Source organism: Trichechus manatus, unplaced genomic scaffold (assembly GCF_000243295.1).
Source record: "Trichechus manatus latirostris isolate Lorelei unplaced genomic scaffold, TriManLat1.0 scaffold00004, whole genome shotgun sequence".
NCBI lineage: Eukaryota > Metazoa > Chordata > Mammalia > Sirenia > Trichechidae > Trichechus > Trichechus manatus.
This window is the reverse complement of record NW_004443940.1, coordinates 34544959-34565282: the sequence shown is the minus strand read 5'-3', so window position 1 is coordinate 34565282 and position 20324 is coordinate 34544959. Positions and strand designations below refer to the sequence as shown.

General features: G+C 48.8%; 1 protein-coding gene across 1 annotated transcript in view; it reads left to right on the top strand.

The window, feature by feature from the left end:
- The first annotated feature begins 455 nt into the window (after window positions 1–455).
- The window catches only part of NCAPH (non-SMC condensin I complex subunit H), a 22085-nt gene continuing 2216 nt past the window's right edge, over window positions 456–20324 (top strand). The window contains exons 1-15 of the mRNA XM_004369341.2: window positions 456–612; window positions 767–857; window positions 1976–2068; window positions 2342–2474; window positions 3143–3267; window positions 6384–6573; window positions 7726–7817; window positions 8560–8765; window positions 12813–12961; window positions 13573–13679; window positions 14236–14358; window positions 16261–16371; window positions 17656–17838; window positions 18495–18611; window positions 20134–20225. Of these exons, the coding sequence (XP_004369398.2) occupies window positions 2021–2068; window positions 2342–2474; window positions 3143–3267; window positions 6384–6573; window positions 7726–7817; window positions 8560–8765; window positions 12813–12961; window positions 13573–13679; window positions 14236–14358; window positions 16261–16371; window positions 17656–17838; window positions 18495–18611; window positions 20134–20225 (1676 nt within the window). The 5' untranslated portion in view covers window positions 456–612; window positions 767–857; window positions 1976–2020. The remainder of the gene's footprint in view (window positions 613–766; window positions 858–1975; window positions 2069–2341; window positions 2475–3142; window positions 3268–6383; window positions 6574–7725; window positions 7818–8559; window positions 8766–12812; window positions 12962–13572; window positions 13680–14235; window positions 14359–16260; window positions 16372–17655; window positions 17839–18494; window positions 18612–20133; window positions 20226–20324) is intronic.

Here is a 20324-nt window from a genome sequence, read left to right as displayed (position 1 = left end):
ATTAGACTGTCCCGCACCCTTGTCTCAGCACCTGCCTCTCCCTTGCCTGGCATTGTGTGCTATATACGTTTGTTGTTCCAGGAGTCTGTGAGCTTATCAGAAGCAGAACTTTATCTTGTCCCTCTTTATATCATTCATAATAAATAGCCACCAAGTGGATTTTTGTCCCCAATCGGCAAGGAAGCAGCAGATCACCCTCCCAGAAACCCAGGGTAGAGGTTCTAGTCACAGAGCAGTAGAGTCGGAAAAGACACTTGCAGGGCAGGTGCAGTGGCCCCCGGCCCCGTGGCCCGCCCCACACCCCGTTCAGATAGAGGAAGGTTCTGTTGGAGCTTGCTTGAGCGAGTGTTTTGTTCTATTGCCGTCAGTCCCAATCAACAACGCTGCTTCAGAGACCCGGGGACACCCCCACAGTGCCGCCTCACCGTCGGAACGGACGTTCGCGATGCCTCTGCCCAGGAAGGCCCCTCTCAATACCCCTGGCACCCCGATCCTTGAAGACTTTCCTCAGAACGATGATGAAAAGGAGCGACTGCAGCGGAGGCGCTCCAGGGTCTTTGACCTGCAGTTCAGCACAGACTCGCCTCATGCGCTGGCCTCTCCCTCCAGCAGGTGAGCGTGTTCCTGGGCTGGCTCCCTCGGGGAGCCGCTGTGACGTGGGTAGCGTGTGTCCTGCATCTCCACGATACCGCTGTGGGCCTGGGTTTGGAAAAGTCACAGGATCATGGATCCTGGCTAGAGTTTTCTGTGTTTGTTTTCAATTTAGGAGTATTGACAGTTCAGCTACAATTTCCAAGTTTACAAACACACAGATAACAGAGCATTACTCCACCTGTATCAGATTGTCCACGGAAAATGTGAGTATCTGCTGGCTTATCATTGGAGATTTTGCAACTTGATTGCAGGGGGGTTTTGTCTTGATTCTATAGAGAATGCATGATTGATCATAATTGTGTACTGCATTTTTACACAAATAATGGGGCGCAGTTGGCAAACAAATGTAGAAGGTGTGTGGCTCTTAATGTTGATGTTTTTCGATGTTTTTACTGTTTCTTGTGGACCTTTGGTGCCCCCGCCAGGTTGCCACCACCTGCAGTGTATCTGGATAGGCAGGATGGCTTAGGTTAATAGTGTGAGCTCTGGAGCTAGATTGCCTGAGTTGGAATCCTGTCTCTTCCACTTCCAAGCTGTGTGACCTTGGCAAGTTACCCAGCCACTCTGCCTCAGGGTCCTCAGGTCAAATGAGAACAAGACTAGTATCTAACTCAGAGAGTTGTACTGAGGTGACTGAGTCCCTTTGTGTGAGGACGAGACTAGTACCTACCTCAGAGAGTTGTTCTGAGGTGACTGCGTCCCTTCCTGTGAAGACGAGATTAGTACCTACCTGAGAGAGTTGTTCTGAGGTGACTTGAGTCCCTTCGTGTGAGGACGAGACTACTGCCCACCTCAGAGAATTGTTCTGAGGTGACTGAGTCCCTTCCTGTGAGGATGAGACTGGTACCTACCTCAAAGAGTTGTTCTGAGGTGACTGAGTCCCTTCCTGTGAGGACGAGAGTAGTACCTACCTCAAAGAGTTGTTCTGAGGTGACTGAGAGTCCTTTCATGTGGGGACGAGACTAGTACCTACCTCAGAGAGTTGTTCTGAGGTGACTGAGTCCCTTCATGTGAGGACGAGACTAGTACCTACCTCAGAGAGTTGTTCTGAGGTGACTGAGTCCCTTTGTATGCAGTACTTAGAACAGGTCCTGCACACCATGGACACTCAGGAATTTTGTGCTCTCCCTGTGTAGACGTTGAGAATGAGGAGGAACACATGTGGATTTGGCTATGTCACCAGGGTTTTCTGGGAATTCAGGTCAGTGGCGAGATACAGGATATTCCTATATAAAAATTTAGCTTCTTCTCTTCAGGGTAGCATTATTTACATGAATCTAGGCTATAAATAACAAACCTTTCTGCAATTTTCTGTTTTCAGAAAATCACTACCAAGAATGCTTTTGGCTTGCACTTGATTGATTTCATGTCAGAGATTCTTAAACAGAAAGACACCGAACCAACAAACTTTAAAGTAAGAAGGATGTCCCCTGTTTTGCATTGGAAATAATGATGACTGTTTCTACCACTGATCATCACACAATAGTAGAATTCTGCAAATACATGAGAGCCTCTCTTGTTTAAGACATTGTTAGCTACATCACGGTATTTCCTAACCTAATGAAATGCAGAGAAGATACCTGTGTATTATGTTCTGGTTATTCGCTGCCAATGGTATGGGATTTTTGCCAGTTCAGAAGCAGCTTTTCGAACATCCTCATGAGTGTAACTCTGCTTGTTTGACTAGGTGGCTGCTGGCACTCTGGATGCCAGCACCAAGATCTATGCTGTACGTGTCGATGCTGTTCATGCCGACGTGTACCGAGTCCTTGGGGGACTGGGCAAAGATGCCCCAGAAGAAGTGGAGGGCCATGGTGCAGGTATGCAGATTGGGGTTTGGATTTAATGGGCTGCTTTTAGGGTGTAGCATGTAGTTGTTTGAGTGATCTACTGGAACGAAGTCACACGAAATCAATTATCTTATGGACATTTTCAGAATTGGATATGGTCTTGCATGAGAAGTTACTCAAACATGAGTTATTTTTCTTGGAAAAAGAGAAAGGCCTTATAAAAGCTTTTAGATCTTATTTCGACAAGGTTGAGTAAAATCACCAACCAGGTTGCTTCGGATGTGGGGTCTGTGGAAATCGACTTGCATTAGAAGCCAAACAATTAATCTAGCGCAGTAAAACCTGTGAAAGCCGGAACCTGTGTAAGGCAGAAACCTGTCAGAGAAGGAAAACGCAACTATTTTCCACAATAGAGAGTGACAGAAGAGCAGTAAGACCACACCCTGTCAGAGGCGGAAAACTTGCCAGACCGGGAAAAACAAGGCAGTCCTGTGGAGTTCCGGCTCTCGCAGGTTTCACTGTAGTTAGATTTCTCCTAAGCTGCAGATTAGATGTACCTGTTGCTTTGAGTGAGTTGTACATGTTTAAATTATGACCACTCTTTAGGGTTTTGAAGAACTTGAATTGATGATAACAAATTCAGTTATATGCTCCAAAGCAGTCTTCACACTCCACAATCTTATTCCTTCTTCCTTTAGATGGAAGTGCTTCCGAAGTGGGAACAAACAAAAAGGCGCCGAAGCCAAAGAAGAAGCACTCCTACAGAACCATCGAGCAGAACGTGAACAACCTCAACATCTCCGAAGCGGATCGGAAGTGTGAGGTGAGGAGCTGTGTGCACAGTGTGGCCTCTGACTGATTCAGAATCTCAGGGTCTGGTGCTTGGCAGGGCTGAGCTGCTTCGTGGGTACGTGCTTGTGTAAGCCTCAGAGGACTACAGTGTTCACCTGGCATCCCTGCGTTATCACCTTTAGCTTTATAGTGAAGATTGAAGGTGCTAAGTCCCTGTTCTTCCCTCACTCTAGCAGAATGATGAAGTAGAAAAAGATGGCAAATTGCTGAGAAACCTGATTGATAAAAAAATTAATTTTGTTTCCTAGTAGAAGCAGCAGCAATGATAGCTAACATTTAACTGTGTGCTTCCTGGTGCCACGAGCTGCCCTAAGCCATTGGCCTGTGATGACTCATTTCGCCCTCCCAGCAGCCTTGTGACCTCTTGAAATTTTCATGATAAACGGGGAGAGAATGATGGGAGGACAGGAATGAAGACACTGAGAACAGGCAGGTCCTTTGAAGACTTTCGCCATAGATGGAAGCAGAGTAATGGGGCGGCAAATGGAGGAGGAAGTAAAGCCAAGAGGTGTTTGTTTTAATGCGAGGATTAACAGCTTGTTGACTTGTTGATGGCAACTGTGTCTAGTGGAGGAGTAATTACTGATGATGTAGACAAGGAGGGAGAGGTGCTGGAGCGAGCAGGTAAGGAGAGAGAGGAGTGGACAGTTCAGGTGGGTGGGCTGAGGAGTACCAGCAGCTGGGAGGGGATGCATCTGAGTGTGCGCGCGTGAGTCTGAGTGCCTTGGGGATGTCCTTTTGTGGTGGTGTCTTGTTCCCCTCCAGTAAAATAGAAAGCCAGGTCATCAGCTGGCAGGGAATGTGGGGGAGGAACGTGGAAAGAGTCCTCCAGGAAGGTGGGCAAGGAGTGGACTAGGGAAACAGCCTGGTGGCCAGACAACACACAGGGTCCACTTGAGGGTGGTGGAGACAGATGTAAAGTGAGACCAGTCAGCGTGACTTCGTCCTTCCCAGCCATGATGAGCTGTGTGGGTGCAAGCATGAAGTGGGCAGGAGGTTGGGTTTAACAAAGGAGTGTGTCCCGCTGGGTGAATGTGACACAGCTAGCAAGGGGCATTGGAGTGAAAACCGCGTGCAAGGAAGTGGTTACAATCATTGCTCGTGGAATTGTAGCTGGGAAGACGGGAGGGAGTGAGGGACAGGAAAGTGATACAGTTAGTAGATTGTAGCTCCCGGTGGGGGTCAGAGACTTGGCGTTGCAGACAAGAAGGCATACGCTGGAAAGACAGGAGGTCATTTCAGAAAGGGGCACTTGGAATTGAGCTTATGGAGCAACTGCAGTCCTGGTTAATGACAATTCAGGGAACAGGCAAGGGAGTGAAAGGCTGAGGGGACTAAGGCGTCGGGGCCTTGCTAGGACCTCAGAGATGTAGAGTTCTTAGGGTGGTGGACAAGAGCATTGAGGGAGAGGTTGTCAAGTGGCTGAGAGGCCAGAGAACTGGATGGATGTTGAAATCCTCCCAAATTATGACAGGCGTACAGTTGAAGAATAGGAAGGAGCTGGGAGCTAATACTCAGTCTTCATAGAAGGGGTGCAGAAGTGTGACCAGGGGATCGGAAGGTTACTACAACACAGATGGAAAGAGGGTGGCAGAATCTGATGTTGTATTCAAAGGTGAGGGTTTTTGGGAACTGGGAAGGAGACTAGTCTGGAAGCTGCATGAGGAGCAAGGAAATCGTCTACCTCAGTTGTAGGCCCAGTGGTTGGAGGGCCTTGGGAGAGAAAACAACTCACTGGAGAGGGGAGAGGGCTGCAGGGGCGGCAGCATCCTGGGGGAGCACCGTGCTTCCTGTTTTCATTATTGTGCCTCCTCAGAACCTCCAGACATGTTGTTCCTTGAAATTAAATACTGAGGAATAAGATTTTGTTGAGTCGGGTTGAAGTTTGAAGAGCCACAAATTATTGTAATATCTAAGTTTTTTTTCACTGCCAGCAAGAACCAGCTTTCACCTCCTTGAGGGTGTTACTGCCCCCATTGAGAATGCGTGAGAGCAAGAAGGTGGAGGAACCTTCAGGAGGGAAGCAGGGAACATAGGGAATGTTTGCTGGTGACTGGCTGAGTCTGGAGGGAGATGGGTCAAAAGGGGATGTACAGTGTTGTATAGGGTCTAGAGTCTGGGGAATGTAGACTCCTGGGGGTCTTGGGTCTTCTTTGTGTAATTAATAAATAAACTAATAAAGGGCAATAAAATGGGAATTGTCCTCATAGCAGATGGGAATGATGAGGCTCAGAGTATAGTGGGATAGGGAAGAGAGGGGTTTGCTAAACAAACAGACTGACACAGTGTCTTAGTTATCTAGTGCTGCTGGAACAGAAATACCACACGTGGGTGGCTTTAACGAACAAATTTATTTTCTCACAGTTTAGGAGGCTAGAAATTCAAATTCAGGGTGCCGGCTCTAGGGGAAGGCTTTCTGTGTCAGCTCTGGTGGAGGTCCTTGTCTCTTTTCATCTCCTGTTCCTTGGTGATCTTCATGTGGCATGGCATCTATTTTCTCGCATCTCTGCTTTCACATCTCCAAAGAGATTGACTTAAGACGCATCCAACCCGAATACTGCCTCATTAACATAACAAAGAAAGCCCATTCCCAAATGGGATCGTAGCAACTATGTTGGTGTTGTTGGGTCTTCCTCTTTTCTCTGACCCTCCACTCTACCAAGTATGATGTCCTTCTCCAGGGACTGGTCCTTCCTGATAACATGTCCCATGACAAAGACTCACCATCCTCGCTTCTAAGGAGCATTCTGGCTGTACTTCTTCCCAGACAGATTTGTTCATTCTCCTGGCAGTCTGTGGTATATTCAATATTCTTCGCCAACATCCTAATTCAAAGGCATAAATTCTTTGGTCTTCCTTATTGGTTGTCTAGCTTTTGCGTGCATATGAGGCAATTGAAAACACCATGGCTTGGGTCAAGTGCATCTGAGTCCTCAAGGGACATCTTTGCTTTTTAACACTTTAAAGAGGTCTTTTGCAGCAGATTTGCCCAATGCAATATGCAGTTTGATTTCTTGACTGCTGCTTCCATGGGCATTGGTTGTGGATTCAAGATTACTTTGGTTCCCTCTCTGTTTTTGTATTCAGATTGACCCCATGTTTCAGAAGACTGCCGCCTCGTTGGATGAGTGTAGCGCAGCAGGGGTGTTCCTCTCCACCCTCCGCTGCTGTGACTACAGAAGTGAGCTGCTGTTTCCTTCTGACCTGCAGGTTCTCTCCACTGGAGAACCTCACGAGTTGCCCGATTTAGGTTGGGTGGAAATGGCAGATTTAGAAGGTAAGTTCAGATAGTGCCTCTTGCCAGAGCGTCCAGTCACCAGGGAGGTTTTTCTGTAACCGCAGATGTAGTCAGCCCATTATGCCCTTGGCTTGCTTGTTTAAATTACCCAGAAGGTGCCTTTTGGGAGGGCCCAGCACAAAGCAGTACTTTTTTCCTCTCTGCAGCGTGGAATCTGAACCCGTAATAGCTCATGCTCACCGTCGCTCTTGGTCTCTGTGCCACATAGTTCAAATGTCCACAGTTGGAGTTCTCACACTCACGTACTGGGGCCCTGGGCTAAGTGTCAGAGTTTAGACTTGTCCAGCCCGAGAAGGCTTGTTCTCGTTTATCATCAGAACAGGGGTCCTGAGGAAAAGAGGGCGTTGTGAACTGTTTTCAGAGTTCTCTGTGGCCACCTGAGAACTGCCCCATCCTGTCGTGGGCCCCCTTATACTGGCCTGCCAAGGATTTTAACACCCCTTCCTGTTCCACGCCCCCCACTCCCCACCGCCCCAGCTCTGGGGGTGATCGCCTGAGGATGCTGTGACGCAGCACAGTGAATGTAATCGCTTTTATGTGTCGCGTGATTGACCCTCGTCCCCCGGGGCTGGGTGAATGTTCCAGTGCCATTCCCGTCCTTTCTATTCCTGTCTAATCTGTGCTAAGTGTATGGTTTGTGCAAACAATCTATTCCAAGTTTATACACTCTAAACCGGACCTCTGATCCTCTGAGGTGGGTGATCTGTAGTGAGTTTGGTTTGGGACTAAAAATAAAAGGCATTACGGGACTGGATGTGTTCTGAGCGCGCTGTAAGGAGGAGCTTTTGATTTCCTGACCACGGCATAGTGCACGCAGTTTGTTTCGAAACAAAAGGTCTGTCCGTCAGGATTTCTACCCTAGTATTTTACCAATTCTCGGAATGCTTATGTGTAATCCAAGTCGAGGGTGGTCATGCCTGTGCATGAGCACATTCCCAGGAGGGTGACTGGAGATGTAGAGCTTGGCTTGCGGCCATCACCCGGTCAGGGTTGGCACTCGAGCCTCTGCCAGACAGTGATGAAGCAGCTGTGCGCCTCTCAGCTCCGCTGTGCGCCTCAGTGTCGTTTTGAAAGGAATGAGGGACGTACGGGGTCCACCTCTGATCCTCTCTGCTCTCCTGTTGTCTGCAGCTCCCTTGCAGCAGTGTGCCGAGGATCGCCAGATCTGCCCTTCCTTGGCTGGGTTCCAGTTCACTCGATGGGACAGTGAGACGCATAATGAGGTGTGGTCAGCTTCTGGGCTGAAAGGGCACTGGGCATGTCTCCAACGGCTCGAGGTCTCGGTTAGATGGTCCACGATTAGTTCTGCCCAGTGGGAACCAAGCTCTGTGGCATCATGTCTGTTTAGCTGGGAGTACAGAAAATATTTCCTCTGGCACCTCTGCAGGCACAGAAGCCTGTGGGGGAGAGGGCTGGGGCTGTGAACCCCAGCAGGACCAGTAGACAACTGAATGAATTCTGGGGTCAATTTCCTGTCCCCTCTTCTCTGCTTCCCTAGGGTCAGGCAGGACTGCTGTTCATGGTGAGCATTTTACTCTCGGTTATCCCAGTGACCTCTGCTCTCCTGGGCTGCTGTCAGGCTCCAGGAATTTCCTGCTCTTTGGGGTTAAGTCCCTTGGCGCAGCGTTTCCTGAGAAATTGTCACGTGTGAAGCTTCCCTCTGTATTTTCAGCATGGCCGCCACTTAACTACAACTGCAGAAATAAATGGTCTCTGTGGAAAGTTGTTTTCCCTAAACATGTAGCTAATGGATATGAATTCCTGTCTCAAGTTTTATGAACTGTGCCTGCCAACAATGGGGCTCCATCCTGTGCTCCACAGTGTAGACTTCCTCATGCTCACTCCCATGAGGACGTTGGCCCTGGGAGGGTGGGAAGGTGCTACGGGTAGGCTGTCCCTCCAGGGGTGAAGGGGTGGGGATGGCAGTGAGGAGAACCCCTGAGAACCCTCCTCTGTCCCCTGCAGTCCGTGTCAGCCCTGGTAGACAAGTTTAAGAAGAATGACCAGGTCTTTGACATCAACGCCGAGACTGAGGAGGCAGAGTGTGGGGACTACCCTGATGGGCCCCTGGAGGACGACTTTTATGCCAGCGATGAAGCCGAGCACACCGCAGCTGGGAATCAGGAGGAGTTCAGGAGCTGGAAGGAGCCCTGCCAAGCTCAGAGCTGCCAGTAAGGGTCTCAGGGCTTTGGAAAGGTTTCCGCACGAGTTGTCCACCAGTTCTGACGGATTTCCTGCGGGGACGGCCCAGTTTCATCTCTGATTGGCTGGCTGGGTGTTGTGTTGTGCGCATAGCTGAGCTGCTCTGACTCATGCTAGGGTCACACGCTGGCTTTGAACGTTGGTTCGGCCAACACAAATGATAACAGCGACACTGCAGGAGCTCATGAGTGTTAGAACTAAAATACGTGAGTGCTGGAAAACACCTGGGCTGTAGGAGCTACTCAGGAGGTGGCTGTTTGGGAGCACAGAGCACTCTCCCTTTCTACACACTGCACGTGGTCTGGCTCCTGGCTACGTCACGCCGTATCACTTATGGACAGCAACGGGCTTATCTGTCACTTACAGAAAAAAGCAGCTCCCGCCTGACGGGTCGAGCAGAGAGGTGGGATAGGCAGGATGGCGTTACCAGACAGGGAGTAGTAGAGCCGGGAAACCTAAGAAAGAAAGAAAATTGAGCGTATCAGTGCTGGAGAGGTAGGATTGGCTATTTAGTAATTTAAACTTTTCATTAGTGAGCATCATAAGAAAAAATCAGAACTTTGCTAGTCCTTGCAATGTGTACTTAAGAGATGAGCATTGTTTTAATTTTGAATATGATTTGAAAGGGAGATCCCATAATCCTTTAGTGCCGATGGCCTTGCGAGGTCCTGAATGAGCCTGGTGATGCCATGAGATGAAAATGAATGTGCCTCTGGTAACCCCGTACCCGTAACAGCAGCTTTGCAAGCCTGGGGTCAGCACAGCCAAGCTGGTTTAGGGTGTTAAAACCTTACAAGTTGTTCAAGGCAGAAACCCCAGTAAGAACACTGCTTGATGAGAGTTCTTTCTTGAGCTCTATTTGTCTGCCCACGTGGGAAACGGTTAAATTGATAATGTCTCTTCAAATCGAGGTAGAAACTTGGGAGGCTGAACATTTGGAACCTTAAGGCAAAATTACCCGTCCAGGCCCTTCAGCACCCTCCTCTCCCGACCTGTCCTAGGAAGGTAGCCGTGGCTTTGCCCCTGCTCCCGTCACATCTTCTAGGATGTGAGCAAAGGGAGGGCAGGCTGGTGGAACAAGTGCTTCTAACAGCCTTGTCAAATGTCAGTGAAGAGCTGTCCCTTCCTAAACAGTGAGGTGACGTCTGCGGAACTGCTGAGAGCAGAAGGCTTCAGTCACTTCCATTTTGTTGGGGGAGGTTTCTTCTGTTGGTTATTTTGAACAAATTTCTCTCCCCAGTTCCAAACAGAACAAAATCTTAGGATCCGCCGTCCGGAGTGTATTAGGGGCAGGAGGTTTAGGTTCCTGTCTAGAGTTTTGTCCATCCTTCAGTTCCCCACCCTTGGCTTGGTGCTGGGCCTCTACCAGGAGCTCAGTAAGCGTTTGAACTGAACTAGACCTGACCCTACCACTAATCGCTGTGAACAATGTAGGGCAAGTCTCATCACCCTGAGGTCTTTGTTTCTCGTCCGTAAACTGAGAGATGGGGAGCAGATGATAATGGTACTACCTGACACGTATCGAGCTCCTCATTAGCCTGCCTTTGTGCCGGACCCTATGCCGAGTCCTTCACATGCCTTTCACGTGGTTTACATAAAGCATAACTGCTTAATCCTTGCGATAACCCTGTGATTAGGTCCTGCTATTCCTGTTCTACAGATGAGGACACAGGCTAGAGAGGTCAGGTACGGTGGTGGAAGTGGGAGTCACTCAGCCCTTCTAGCCGATCCTGGCTGCACTTTGATGTGCAGGCCCCACCCCGACCAGTTAAATGAGTCTCCGCAGTGAGCCAGGCACTGCTTTACTGTTACTTGAAATTTCCCTGGGGGACTACTGTGCACCCGGGGTTGACAGCCACTGTGGACGGTCCTGAAGGAGTGTTAAGGCCTCTCCAGCTCGAGGTAGGGTGGGGCAAATGCTGATTTGTAAACACCAGTGTTCTGTAAGGAGCCTGGTGGCGCAGTGGTTCAAGCAATCAACTGTTGGTGGTTCGAACCCTCAGCAGCTCCGCAGGAGAAAGATGTGAGTCTGCTCTCATCGAGATTTACAGCCTCGGAAACCCTCTGCAGTCGCTATGAGCTGGAGTCGGCTTGACGGCAGTGGTTTTAGTGTTCTGTAGGGTGCTCCCGGTGGCAGCACTTCAACAGCCACGCACAGTGTTGAGACATGGAGCTCTTTGTGCACGTATGTTAACAGGGACCAAAAAAGAAAAAAAAACTGTTGCCATTGAGTCAATTCTGACTCATAGCAACCCTATAGGACAGAGTAGAACTGCCCTGTAGGGTTTCCAAGGAGCAGCTGGGGGATTCAAACTGCCAACCTTCTGGTTAGCAGCCTGAGCTCTTAACCACTCTGCCACCAGGGCTCCGTGCCTCCTGAAGTATCTGATAAAAGTGCTTTGTGTCTCGGCAGTTCTGCATGCCGCCTTTTCCTGCTGTGGTGGAGCGTGTTTCCTAGCTGACTCCTCTGTGGTGCGTCCTGTGAGGTGCTCGCTGTGGCTGAAGATGTAGTCGGTGGTTGAGGCCCAGAGCACAGCCTGCTCCACGCGTGCAAGAGTGGGGAGGCATCCTGCTGCGTGCTGGGTGATGTGCTAGGAAACGGCCACAGGCTTTCGGATAATGTGCTAAAGGGCAGGGGGCGCCTGTGACTGGGAAATGAAGCGTTCCCCCTAGGGCATTAGAGAAGCTCGGTGGAGGGCAGGCCTTGGAAAACGGCGGCTGTGGATCGGGTGAGTGGCGGAGTGGTGGACTGGGCCTAGCAGGTGCCTGCCCTGCAGCATTGCATGTGGAAGGACTCCCTGAACGGCTAGAATCCAGGCCTCCAGAACCTGGTCCGCAGACTCTTCGGGGAGTGGAAGCCAAGCTCTGAGTACTTTGCTTCTACGTTCTCAGTAAAGCCCCAGCCTGACAGCCAGCACTTCACAGAAGATCTGTGAGAATTTAGTGGGGTTGCTCCTGACGCCCCCTTCTTTCTCCCTGTGGAGTTCAGAGTGCGCTGTGTTTGTTACTTAATAGCGCGGGCTGGGCACCAGGCTGCTGTATCACTGGGTCTTACAGACCAGTGTATTTTAATTTTAAAAATCAAGTCTTAATTACCCAGTAAATATACAGATACAGTCTAAATACAATTTCCTGGTTTAAAAAAAAAAAAAGATGAAACTGTAGATTAAATCAAAGTCCCCTTTTAAAGCTTTGTTAATTAACTCTCAACCGGGCTTGACATACAGGGGGTTTAGATCGGTCGCTCAACACAAGTGTAAAGCCGCGTCTGTCGGAAGTTTCCTTGTTACCTTCTCCTTCAGAGGGCAGCGGAGCAGCACTCACGTGTTTTCTAACAAGTCAGAGGCCTTAGGATAAAGCTACCAGTACATTCTACTACCTTGTAGAAAAAGGGAAAAGCCAAACCAAACACAAGCCTCCGTGCTAGACGGGTCAGTTATACGCTTCCCAGACAGCAAAGAATGAAGCTGGATGACCTAAGACAGGTTGTAAGCTGCCGTCGTTCGGGAGGCTAAAGATGTAAGTTAGAGTAACGTCTTTTTTCAGGTCTAGTAGGAACGGCAGCAGTGTCTGTAGGTGCCCTCACTTATGAAGAGTAGTGAAGGAATGAGGGATTATCCTGCGTGGCAGGAAGCCTTGCTGTGGAGACCCCAAGGCTGGAATTCACGGAACTGTGTCCAACCGCCAGCCCTGGCGTTTTACAGCTGTGTAGTTTTATGTGAAAGCCCAGTTTCTCTGTACCTCTGTTTTTTTGTCTCTCGAATGGGTAGACTTTCATTTGATGAAGCACTTTGAAACATCCAAAGTACTGGTATAGACATGAACATATTGTCATGAAATTGAGAAGTGAGAGCACTTTGAAAAGTGAAAAATAAGAGATTGTTAGTGAAGTATGTACGTTGGACTTACTCTTGGATGTGCTGCTTATTTGTGGAGAAGCGGGTAGGTGGAGTCTCCTTCAGCTGCATCACAAGCTTCTCTTGAGTCAGCCCCTTCCCATGTCCTGTGTGCTGCAGGAAAGAAGTCATTCCCCTCGGGGACGGAGACATCAGGACCATGTGCCCCCTCCTGTCCATGAAACCTGGAGAGTATTCCTATTTCAGTCCCCGCACCATGTCGATGTGGGCTGGCCCGGATCACTGGCGCTTCAGACCTCCACACAAACGTACGTACTTGGAGATGGACTTGAAGAGAAGAGAGAGTGCAGCTGACCAGCCGGTCAGCAGTCAGCCAGGGAAGGGAAGTGCCCGTCGCTGCGCGGCTGCGCCATCTGCTAAGCTGGCGAAGCACACAGACAAGCAGCCTCCTGGTTGGCTGGTCAGCTGGTCTGCCTGGGACGAAGGGTCAGTTGAGATTGGGTCCTCTGAGTGGGCAGTGTGAGTACCTGAGTCAGGACAGGTGGGCTTGTGTCCTTGTACTGCTCCCTAGCATCCACACGACCCCAGACGGCAGTAGGTGGGAGTGACCTCCAGGCTTCGGCGTGCCCACGTGCGTTACTGCACAAGGCCATGCTCTGCAGACCTCTGAAGGGCTAGGCTGGCGTTGCGTGTTTTGCATTCTCTTTGAAAGGAAGAAATTAATTAGCATATGTTTTTTATTGTGTTTTGTTAGCAAAAATAAATTACAAATCTAGGACATATATATGACTTACCTTTCTTAAACTGTTATGCTCAGACACACATGCTGTCTTGTGGCTGACAAGGCTGTCCATAGGTTTTGTGAGATAAGTAAATGATTTAGGCCACAGAGTACTGACATCTGCATGCATTTCTGCAGAAGATGCTTCCTCAAAATCAGAGAACAAAAAGAAAAGTACAAAGAAAGATTTTGATATCGACTTTGAAGATGATATTGACTTTGATGTGTATTTTCGAAAAACAAAGGTTTGTGCTGCGTTTATTAGCATTTGTGCTTTCTTAAATCACTTTTTGTACTCCTCTTCCCCTTCAGATTTAAAATTCATGAGGAATTTAACTCTTATAGTAAACAAACGGTTTCATTCTCCCTTAGTCCCTGGAGGGATTGAGAAGTAGTCCCAGACTCAGTGGCAGAAAGCATCCAGTTCGTCCTAAGGGAAATGGTGTCTATAGCAGAATCAGTTTTTCACGCGAAGCTCTGGGATCTCTAAGGGCAAACTTCACGGTTGCTGTCGAGTCGGCTCCCCACTCCTGACAACTCCATGTGTGTCAGAGAGGAACCATGCTCCATGGCGTTTTCAATCACTGGTTTTTTCCAAGTAGATCACCAGGTCTTTCTTCCGAGCTGCCACTGAGTAGACTTAAACCTCCAGTCTTTCAATTAGCAGCCACGTGTGTTAACCGTGTGTACCACCCAGACAGCCCAGTGCTGTCCAAACTCTCTCCACTTTCCTTCAAGAAAAAGATGTTCTGACCATTCTTAGTAAAGAGGAGTCAGACACACTTTCTCCTTTATGACCAGGCCGCCACTATCCTGAGCAAGTCCACTTTGGAGAACCAGAGTTGGAAAAGCACCACCCTTCCGACAGATTTCCTCTATGAGACCAACAACCTCGTCCAGCTGCACCTCAAACCCGGTGTCAGGGTAAGGCTGCTCGTTGGGCCCTGCGAGTCTCTGTCGTGGTTAGACCTGCTTAGAGCATATTGTTGTTGTGTGCGGTCAAGTCCACTCCGACTCGTAGCGACCCTACAGGACAAAGCAGAACCGCCCCATAGGCTTTCCTGGGCTGTCGCATTGATGGGAGCAAATCACCAGGTCTTTTCTCCCACGGCACTGCTGGGTGGGTTTGAACTTCGACCTTTTGGTTAGCAGCTGAGCGCTTAACCAGTGTGCCACCAGGAGCTATCAGGTATGACTGCCCGCCAGGGCCTCTGAGGGAAAGGAGAGAGTGCAAGAGGGGTATGTGTTAGCCGAGGGACGTTACCGGGAGATTCAGTGGGTAAGGGATTAAATCAGCTAAAGGGAGAAGCTTCTAAGATAGATGTACATTAAAGGGTCAGAAACACCTTAACTGTTTAGAACGCGGGACACTGACGCCCACACGCTGAAACGCAGGGGGGTCTTCATGTTTTTTAATTGCTCCTGGACTCACTTTCTCGTTAAATTTGTGGATTCACTAGTTCGACGCTTTATGCAACCCACGTTTCCTCACTCATCATCACAGTGTAGGAACAAACCCACAGTGACAAGGAGGGTAGTATAGGTGTGCCAAGCACACATCTGTGACAGATCTCAGGAAGTTCAGAGCTGCCCCAGGAAAGTGACCGTTAAACACAGGCATGGCGGGGTGCCGCACAGATGAACCACTGTTCAGTATCCTGAAGGATGATTCGGCTAGGTAATGCGTAAGTGGGACCCTGTACCCCTCCGGAAAACATTCCTTGTAGAGTGTGGACAATTTAGAGTGTGCTCAGAGAGAGTGAGTATTCCAAACGGAGAGGGATTTCGAGATTGTGTCATGAGGACCAGTGGAAGAATGTGTGCATTTCTTAAATAAATATTGATTGTTTAATATTATTTTGGGGTTTGTATTACAAAAACATTGTGAGGGTTTTTGGGGGGGATTGTTTTTCAAAGTATAAGTTTGTATTAACATACTCAACATGCATCTGTAAACCATAGAAACCATCGACCTCACCTCCCCCACCTCCCCCACCGCAGAGTCACACACCCCAGGTGAAAATTGCCAGTCTAAGGGCCTGCGAGTATTTGAAGATGTGTGGTCAACAGGCATTCCCAAAAGAGGAAGCAAACTTGTTCCGTGGAAGGCGGACCAATGACCCACGCGTGTAATTACAGGGAGAAGAGCTGAGTGTTTCCCCCGTTAGCCGTGTAGGGAACAGTGGTTAACACCTGGGAATGTGACAGCCTGCCTGTAAGTTAAGGGAGTGAGTTTTCTATCAAAATTGTTCAAACAATAAGTTGACTTTCTTTCAGAAAGCTGTAGACAGGGATTTCCAGCTTTTGTTTTGTTTTTTCATAAAACCCACTGCCGTCGAGTTGATTCTGACTCCTAGCGACCCTAGATGATACAGTAGAACTCCCCCATGGGGTTTCCAAGGCTGTAATATTTATGAAAGCTGACTGCCATGTCTTTCTCTCCCAGAGGGGCTGGTGGGTTTGAACCACCAACCTTTTGGTTAGCAGCCAAGTGCGTAACCACTGTACCACCAGGGCTCCTTAATAAAGGAACCATTTTCCAAATGAAGTTGTGTGCGGAAGACCGTACTGCCAACCAGATAGAAAAGGAGCTGCTCCAGTCTCCTGGAGGAGCAGAGGTTCTGAGCCACGCCACCCCGCCGCGGGCTGGCTCAGGGCTGGCTCAGGGGGAGCTGATGGGACTGGAGACCTGTGACACCCCTTGTCACTCTAAATTTCTGTAGTCCCAGGAGGAGTCTGATCACAGAGACGAAGATCTGTTCACCCAGCCTAGTTCAGTAGCTGCTTTTCTAGAAATTGCTTTCTGAACGTGTTCTTTCTGCGCAGTTCTTTCAGGCGGCCCAGGAGCAGAGGGCAGGCGCTGAGCAGTATGAAGACCTCAGACACTATGATTACAACAACCCTAACGACACCTCCAACTTCTGCCCCGGGCTCCAGGTGACAGGACGAGCACGCGGTCCCCCTTCCAAGCAGAAGAGTTGCTCTCCTGCTTCCTGTCTCCCGTTCTCCCTACATGGTGGAAGGATGTAGGGCATTCTGAATCAGGCGAGAGTTTTGTGGGCGCAGGGTCAGCCCTGCCTCAGGCGTCAGGGAGCTGAGCAGAGCTGAGGGGAAGCCTCAGCCTTGGGGAAGCCTCAGCCTTGGCCTGCCTTCCCTCAGGCCTTACGTGCGTAAGTGAATTGGTATGCCCCGGTCAATCCCTCCACTTATGGATGGAGCTTTTAGCGTGTGAAAAGCACTCGCCTTGTCTTACAAATTTCAAAAGAATATAAAACACGCTTCCTGTTCTTAGAAGCTCATATTCTGGCTAGGGAGACAACACAGACAGACATGTGAAGGGGGTGTGATGTAAAGGGGAAATGATGGCTGGAGTGGGCCTGAAGCCAGGCGTCCAGCTTGGGTTTTGGTTCTCACGCTGCGAACTTGTGCAGACCACTCCCCATCCCACAAGGTAATCTCCGTACGCGTGAGCCTCACCTGTGCCCCTGTACATGAGGAGAGGGAAAAGGCCTTGGGGAGGAGTGTGTTCACCTTGTTTAGAGGAGCATTAGCTGTTGTGTCTTAGTGACAATCCAGACTGCCCTCTTTACGATGCTTCCTCAGCTTTAGTGCCTGGGGAGCCTGCAAAAAATGGTTACATGTGATCATGAAAACAGTGATCTGATGATTAATAGTTATCTCATAATTATTAATTTAAAGTTATTATTAAAAATTAGAATCGCCTGGGAAGCCTGTTAAAACAGACTCCGGGCCCCACCTCCTGAGATTCTAGGGTTTCGCTCTGGGTGGCCCCCAGCAATGCCTGTGCTGCTGGTCTGCAGGCTCACAGTGAGGCGCAGCGTCTGGGCAGCCTCTGGATCTCTGTGTCCTCACTGAGTGAGGGGTAATGTTCATCAGGGAACTGAGTCAGTGATTGATCCCTCAGGTTTCAGGAATGCGTCTGGTAAAATGAAATCCTAAATTGGTCAGAAGCCAAAGGGAGCGTGATGGCAGTTATGATGATTAAATTCCTTTTAACTCCCTGCCTAGAGATCTCCAGGTGGGTGGCAGACACCACCCTAGCTGGGTTATGTGGGAGGAGAACCTAGGCACCTAGAAGTCATCCTAGGCTTGACCCACTTCATGCACTGTCGGGATGCCCTCTCCCTGCTGCGTAAGGACATTTCGCAGCCCCTTTGGACAGCTTCTGCCAAATGTTTAAGAGCTGTTTTCCTTGCCCAGGCTGCTGACAGTGATTATGAAGAGTCAGACAACTTATTTGTGGGACCAACTGGGGCCTTTGACCTCACACTGTGTCCTGGCCATCCACCTAAGACAATGCAAGAGAACAATGACACCCCCGAAGTCCAAGGATTGGACATCATGACCTATGGGGAGTCAGAGCTGGTGGCCGAGCCTCAGAAGGTAAGGACGGAGCCGCCGAGAACTACACCATTCCCCTGAGGTCTGTCTATTTTGCCTCCTCTGGGAGGCCTGCCGGTCTCAGCTTGATTTTGGTTTTCTTCTCAAGTTTAACCTGTGGCTGTCCGAGTGGCTGGGTCTCAAACAGGACGGTAGGGAGTGAACTGATGCTAGTTAGGTTTCTGTAGAACTGATCGTCTCTCCAAAATCCTTGATGAGCCATGTGACTGGGACGGAACCGTCCCAAGTACAGTGTGTGAGTGAAGGCTGCAGGCAGAGAAAATGAGCTTATACTAATTGAGTCAGGCTAGCTGTTTGGCCCTGGAGAATCTTGGCCAGATTCAGTCTGTGTTAAATGAGTATGCGGTACACATCTGTGTAGTCCACATCAGGTGACAGACTTGCTGCTTTCATATATGTTGTGATTCGCTTGTTGCTTTTACAGTGGAATTCCACCTTAGGCTTAAGGTAGATTGCACTTGATCAAAAAGAAATTCGATTTGAGATGAGGGACTCGACTCTAGCGTATCCACAGAGAGCTCTAGAACGCCTTGCTCTGAACCGGCCTCCTTCTTTATTTGAACTCCAGGCTTACATTTTCACAGTGAGTTGATGTGATGGAATCTAATGAGTTTTCCTTTGTCATATACCTATTTCAGGTAAATAAAATTGAAATCCATTATGCCAAGACTGCCAAAAAGATGGACATGAAGAAGCTGAAGCAGAGTATGTGGAGTTTGCTGACCGAGTTCTCAAAGAAGCAAGCAGATGCAGAGGTACCGGGGTTTCCACTCATCTCAAGATGCCTCATTGTGCAGGCATTGGAGTGGCTGGTTTCCAAGAGTCTTGGGATTCCGTGATTGGGTCAGTAGCTCTCATACAGAAAGCGTTCATTCAGAACTGTAAGGAAGGCATCGAGTCTCTAAAAGATAAATGGACCAAGTACATGAACAGACAGTTCACACAAAAGCAAGACGAAGGGGAAATTATTCAGCCTTGCTGGAAACAAAAAAAGAAGACATCTTTATGTTGCTTTAAAAATAACAGCAGTTTTAGCAATTAAACTATGTTGTTCAGTACCGAGGTTGAAGAAAATATTGGAGTACTGACAGCAACTTACGTTGACATATGACCCTTCTGGAAAGCAAATTATAACTACATCTCAGGTGCCGTAAGACGTTTTACACTTTGATCTAATAATTTTGATTCAGAGAATGTATTTTAAGTAAGAACGTAGTTTAAAAAAAATCTGTATTGTGCTGTCAGATTGTCTCTTTCTCCTTTAGAGAAAGGAGATTACCTTGATTAACTAAGTCCAGCTAAGTGGGGCTCTCAGCTAGCGGAACCCTGCCATCTCCCCTTCCGTACCCATCCGCTCAGGGAATGCTTTGAGTTATCCACACTCAGCCCATGCTCTCATACCTTCTCCTGCTGCCTGAGAAGTGAAAGTTCATGATTCCTTGGAAGACCCTGAGCTGTACACAGGGTATCAGATAAAGCCTCAGTCACATTCACAGGGTTTTTATCAACCAAAACCGAATGGGATGCACATGTTTTAAGAGAGATGTGCTTTTCAAAAAGTGGGAGAGGGTTCTGCTTAACCTTTAAGAGACTCATGATACCTTACTTCTCAGGAATTCTGGTTAATAAGGGTTTATTCTTTAAGGGGGCAAAAAGCTATTATGAAAATATTCAAACATGTACAAAAGTGGGGAAAACAGTGGAGAGAAGAGTATAGTGAACTCCTATGTCTAATAGTTAGCAATGTTTTATCTGTACTGTCACCAGCTCTGTCCCCTGCGCCTCCCCGTGTACATATTCTAAGTTATTGTAATGTAAATCCCAGACACGGTATTCCTTCATAAATACTTGCCCACTCGCAAGGAGGCAGCAAGGTATCATCTTGGAGTGGAGCACTTGCGTCGGTTTTCAGACTGCGTTCTGTGCTACCCCTCACTGGGGAGTCCAGTCGGTGCGATGAATGATCATGGCCTTTCGTTGTTGTTTTATTATTTCCTGTTTCCCCCGGAACTCTCGAAGCCTCTTTGCAGTTTCCCCTTTTCCAGGGTTTTACTGGTCACTGACATCCACGGTTGGCATCAGTAGGTAAACGTGGGTGTCGTAGTCCAGACACGGGCGCTGCTTCCCTTTATATGGATGCTTTTTCTTCAGAAAGAAGGAAAATACCCTGCTTTCATTCAGATGTAGACTTGTCTTTTCGGAGATACAGCTTCGTACTTTGCTGTCTCAAAAATGCACTGGCCCTAAGTGTCTGCTGTGTAAATGTCCTTCTTTTAGGCAAACCACAGTGAGATGGGGAAAGAAGGGGCCCCGGAGGAGGTGGCTAATGAGAAGCTGTTCAGTGGGCTCACAAAGGACCTGAAGAAGAGGTGCGTGCCGGCATCGCGAGGGGGCTCACTGTCTCTCTTCCCTCCGAGCTCCAGCTAAGGGTGCCCCGGCTGAGCTATCTGATGGGTCCCTCCGAGCCC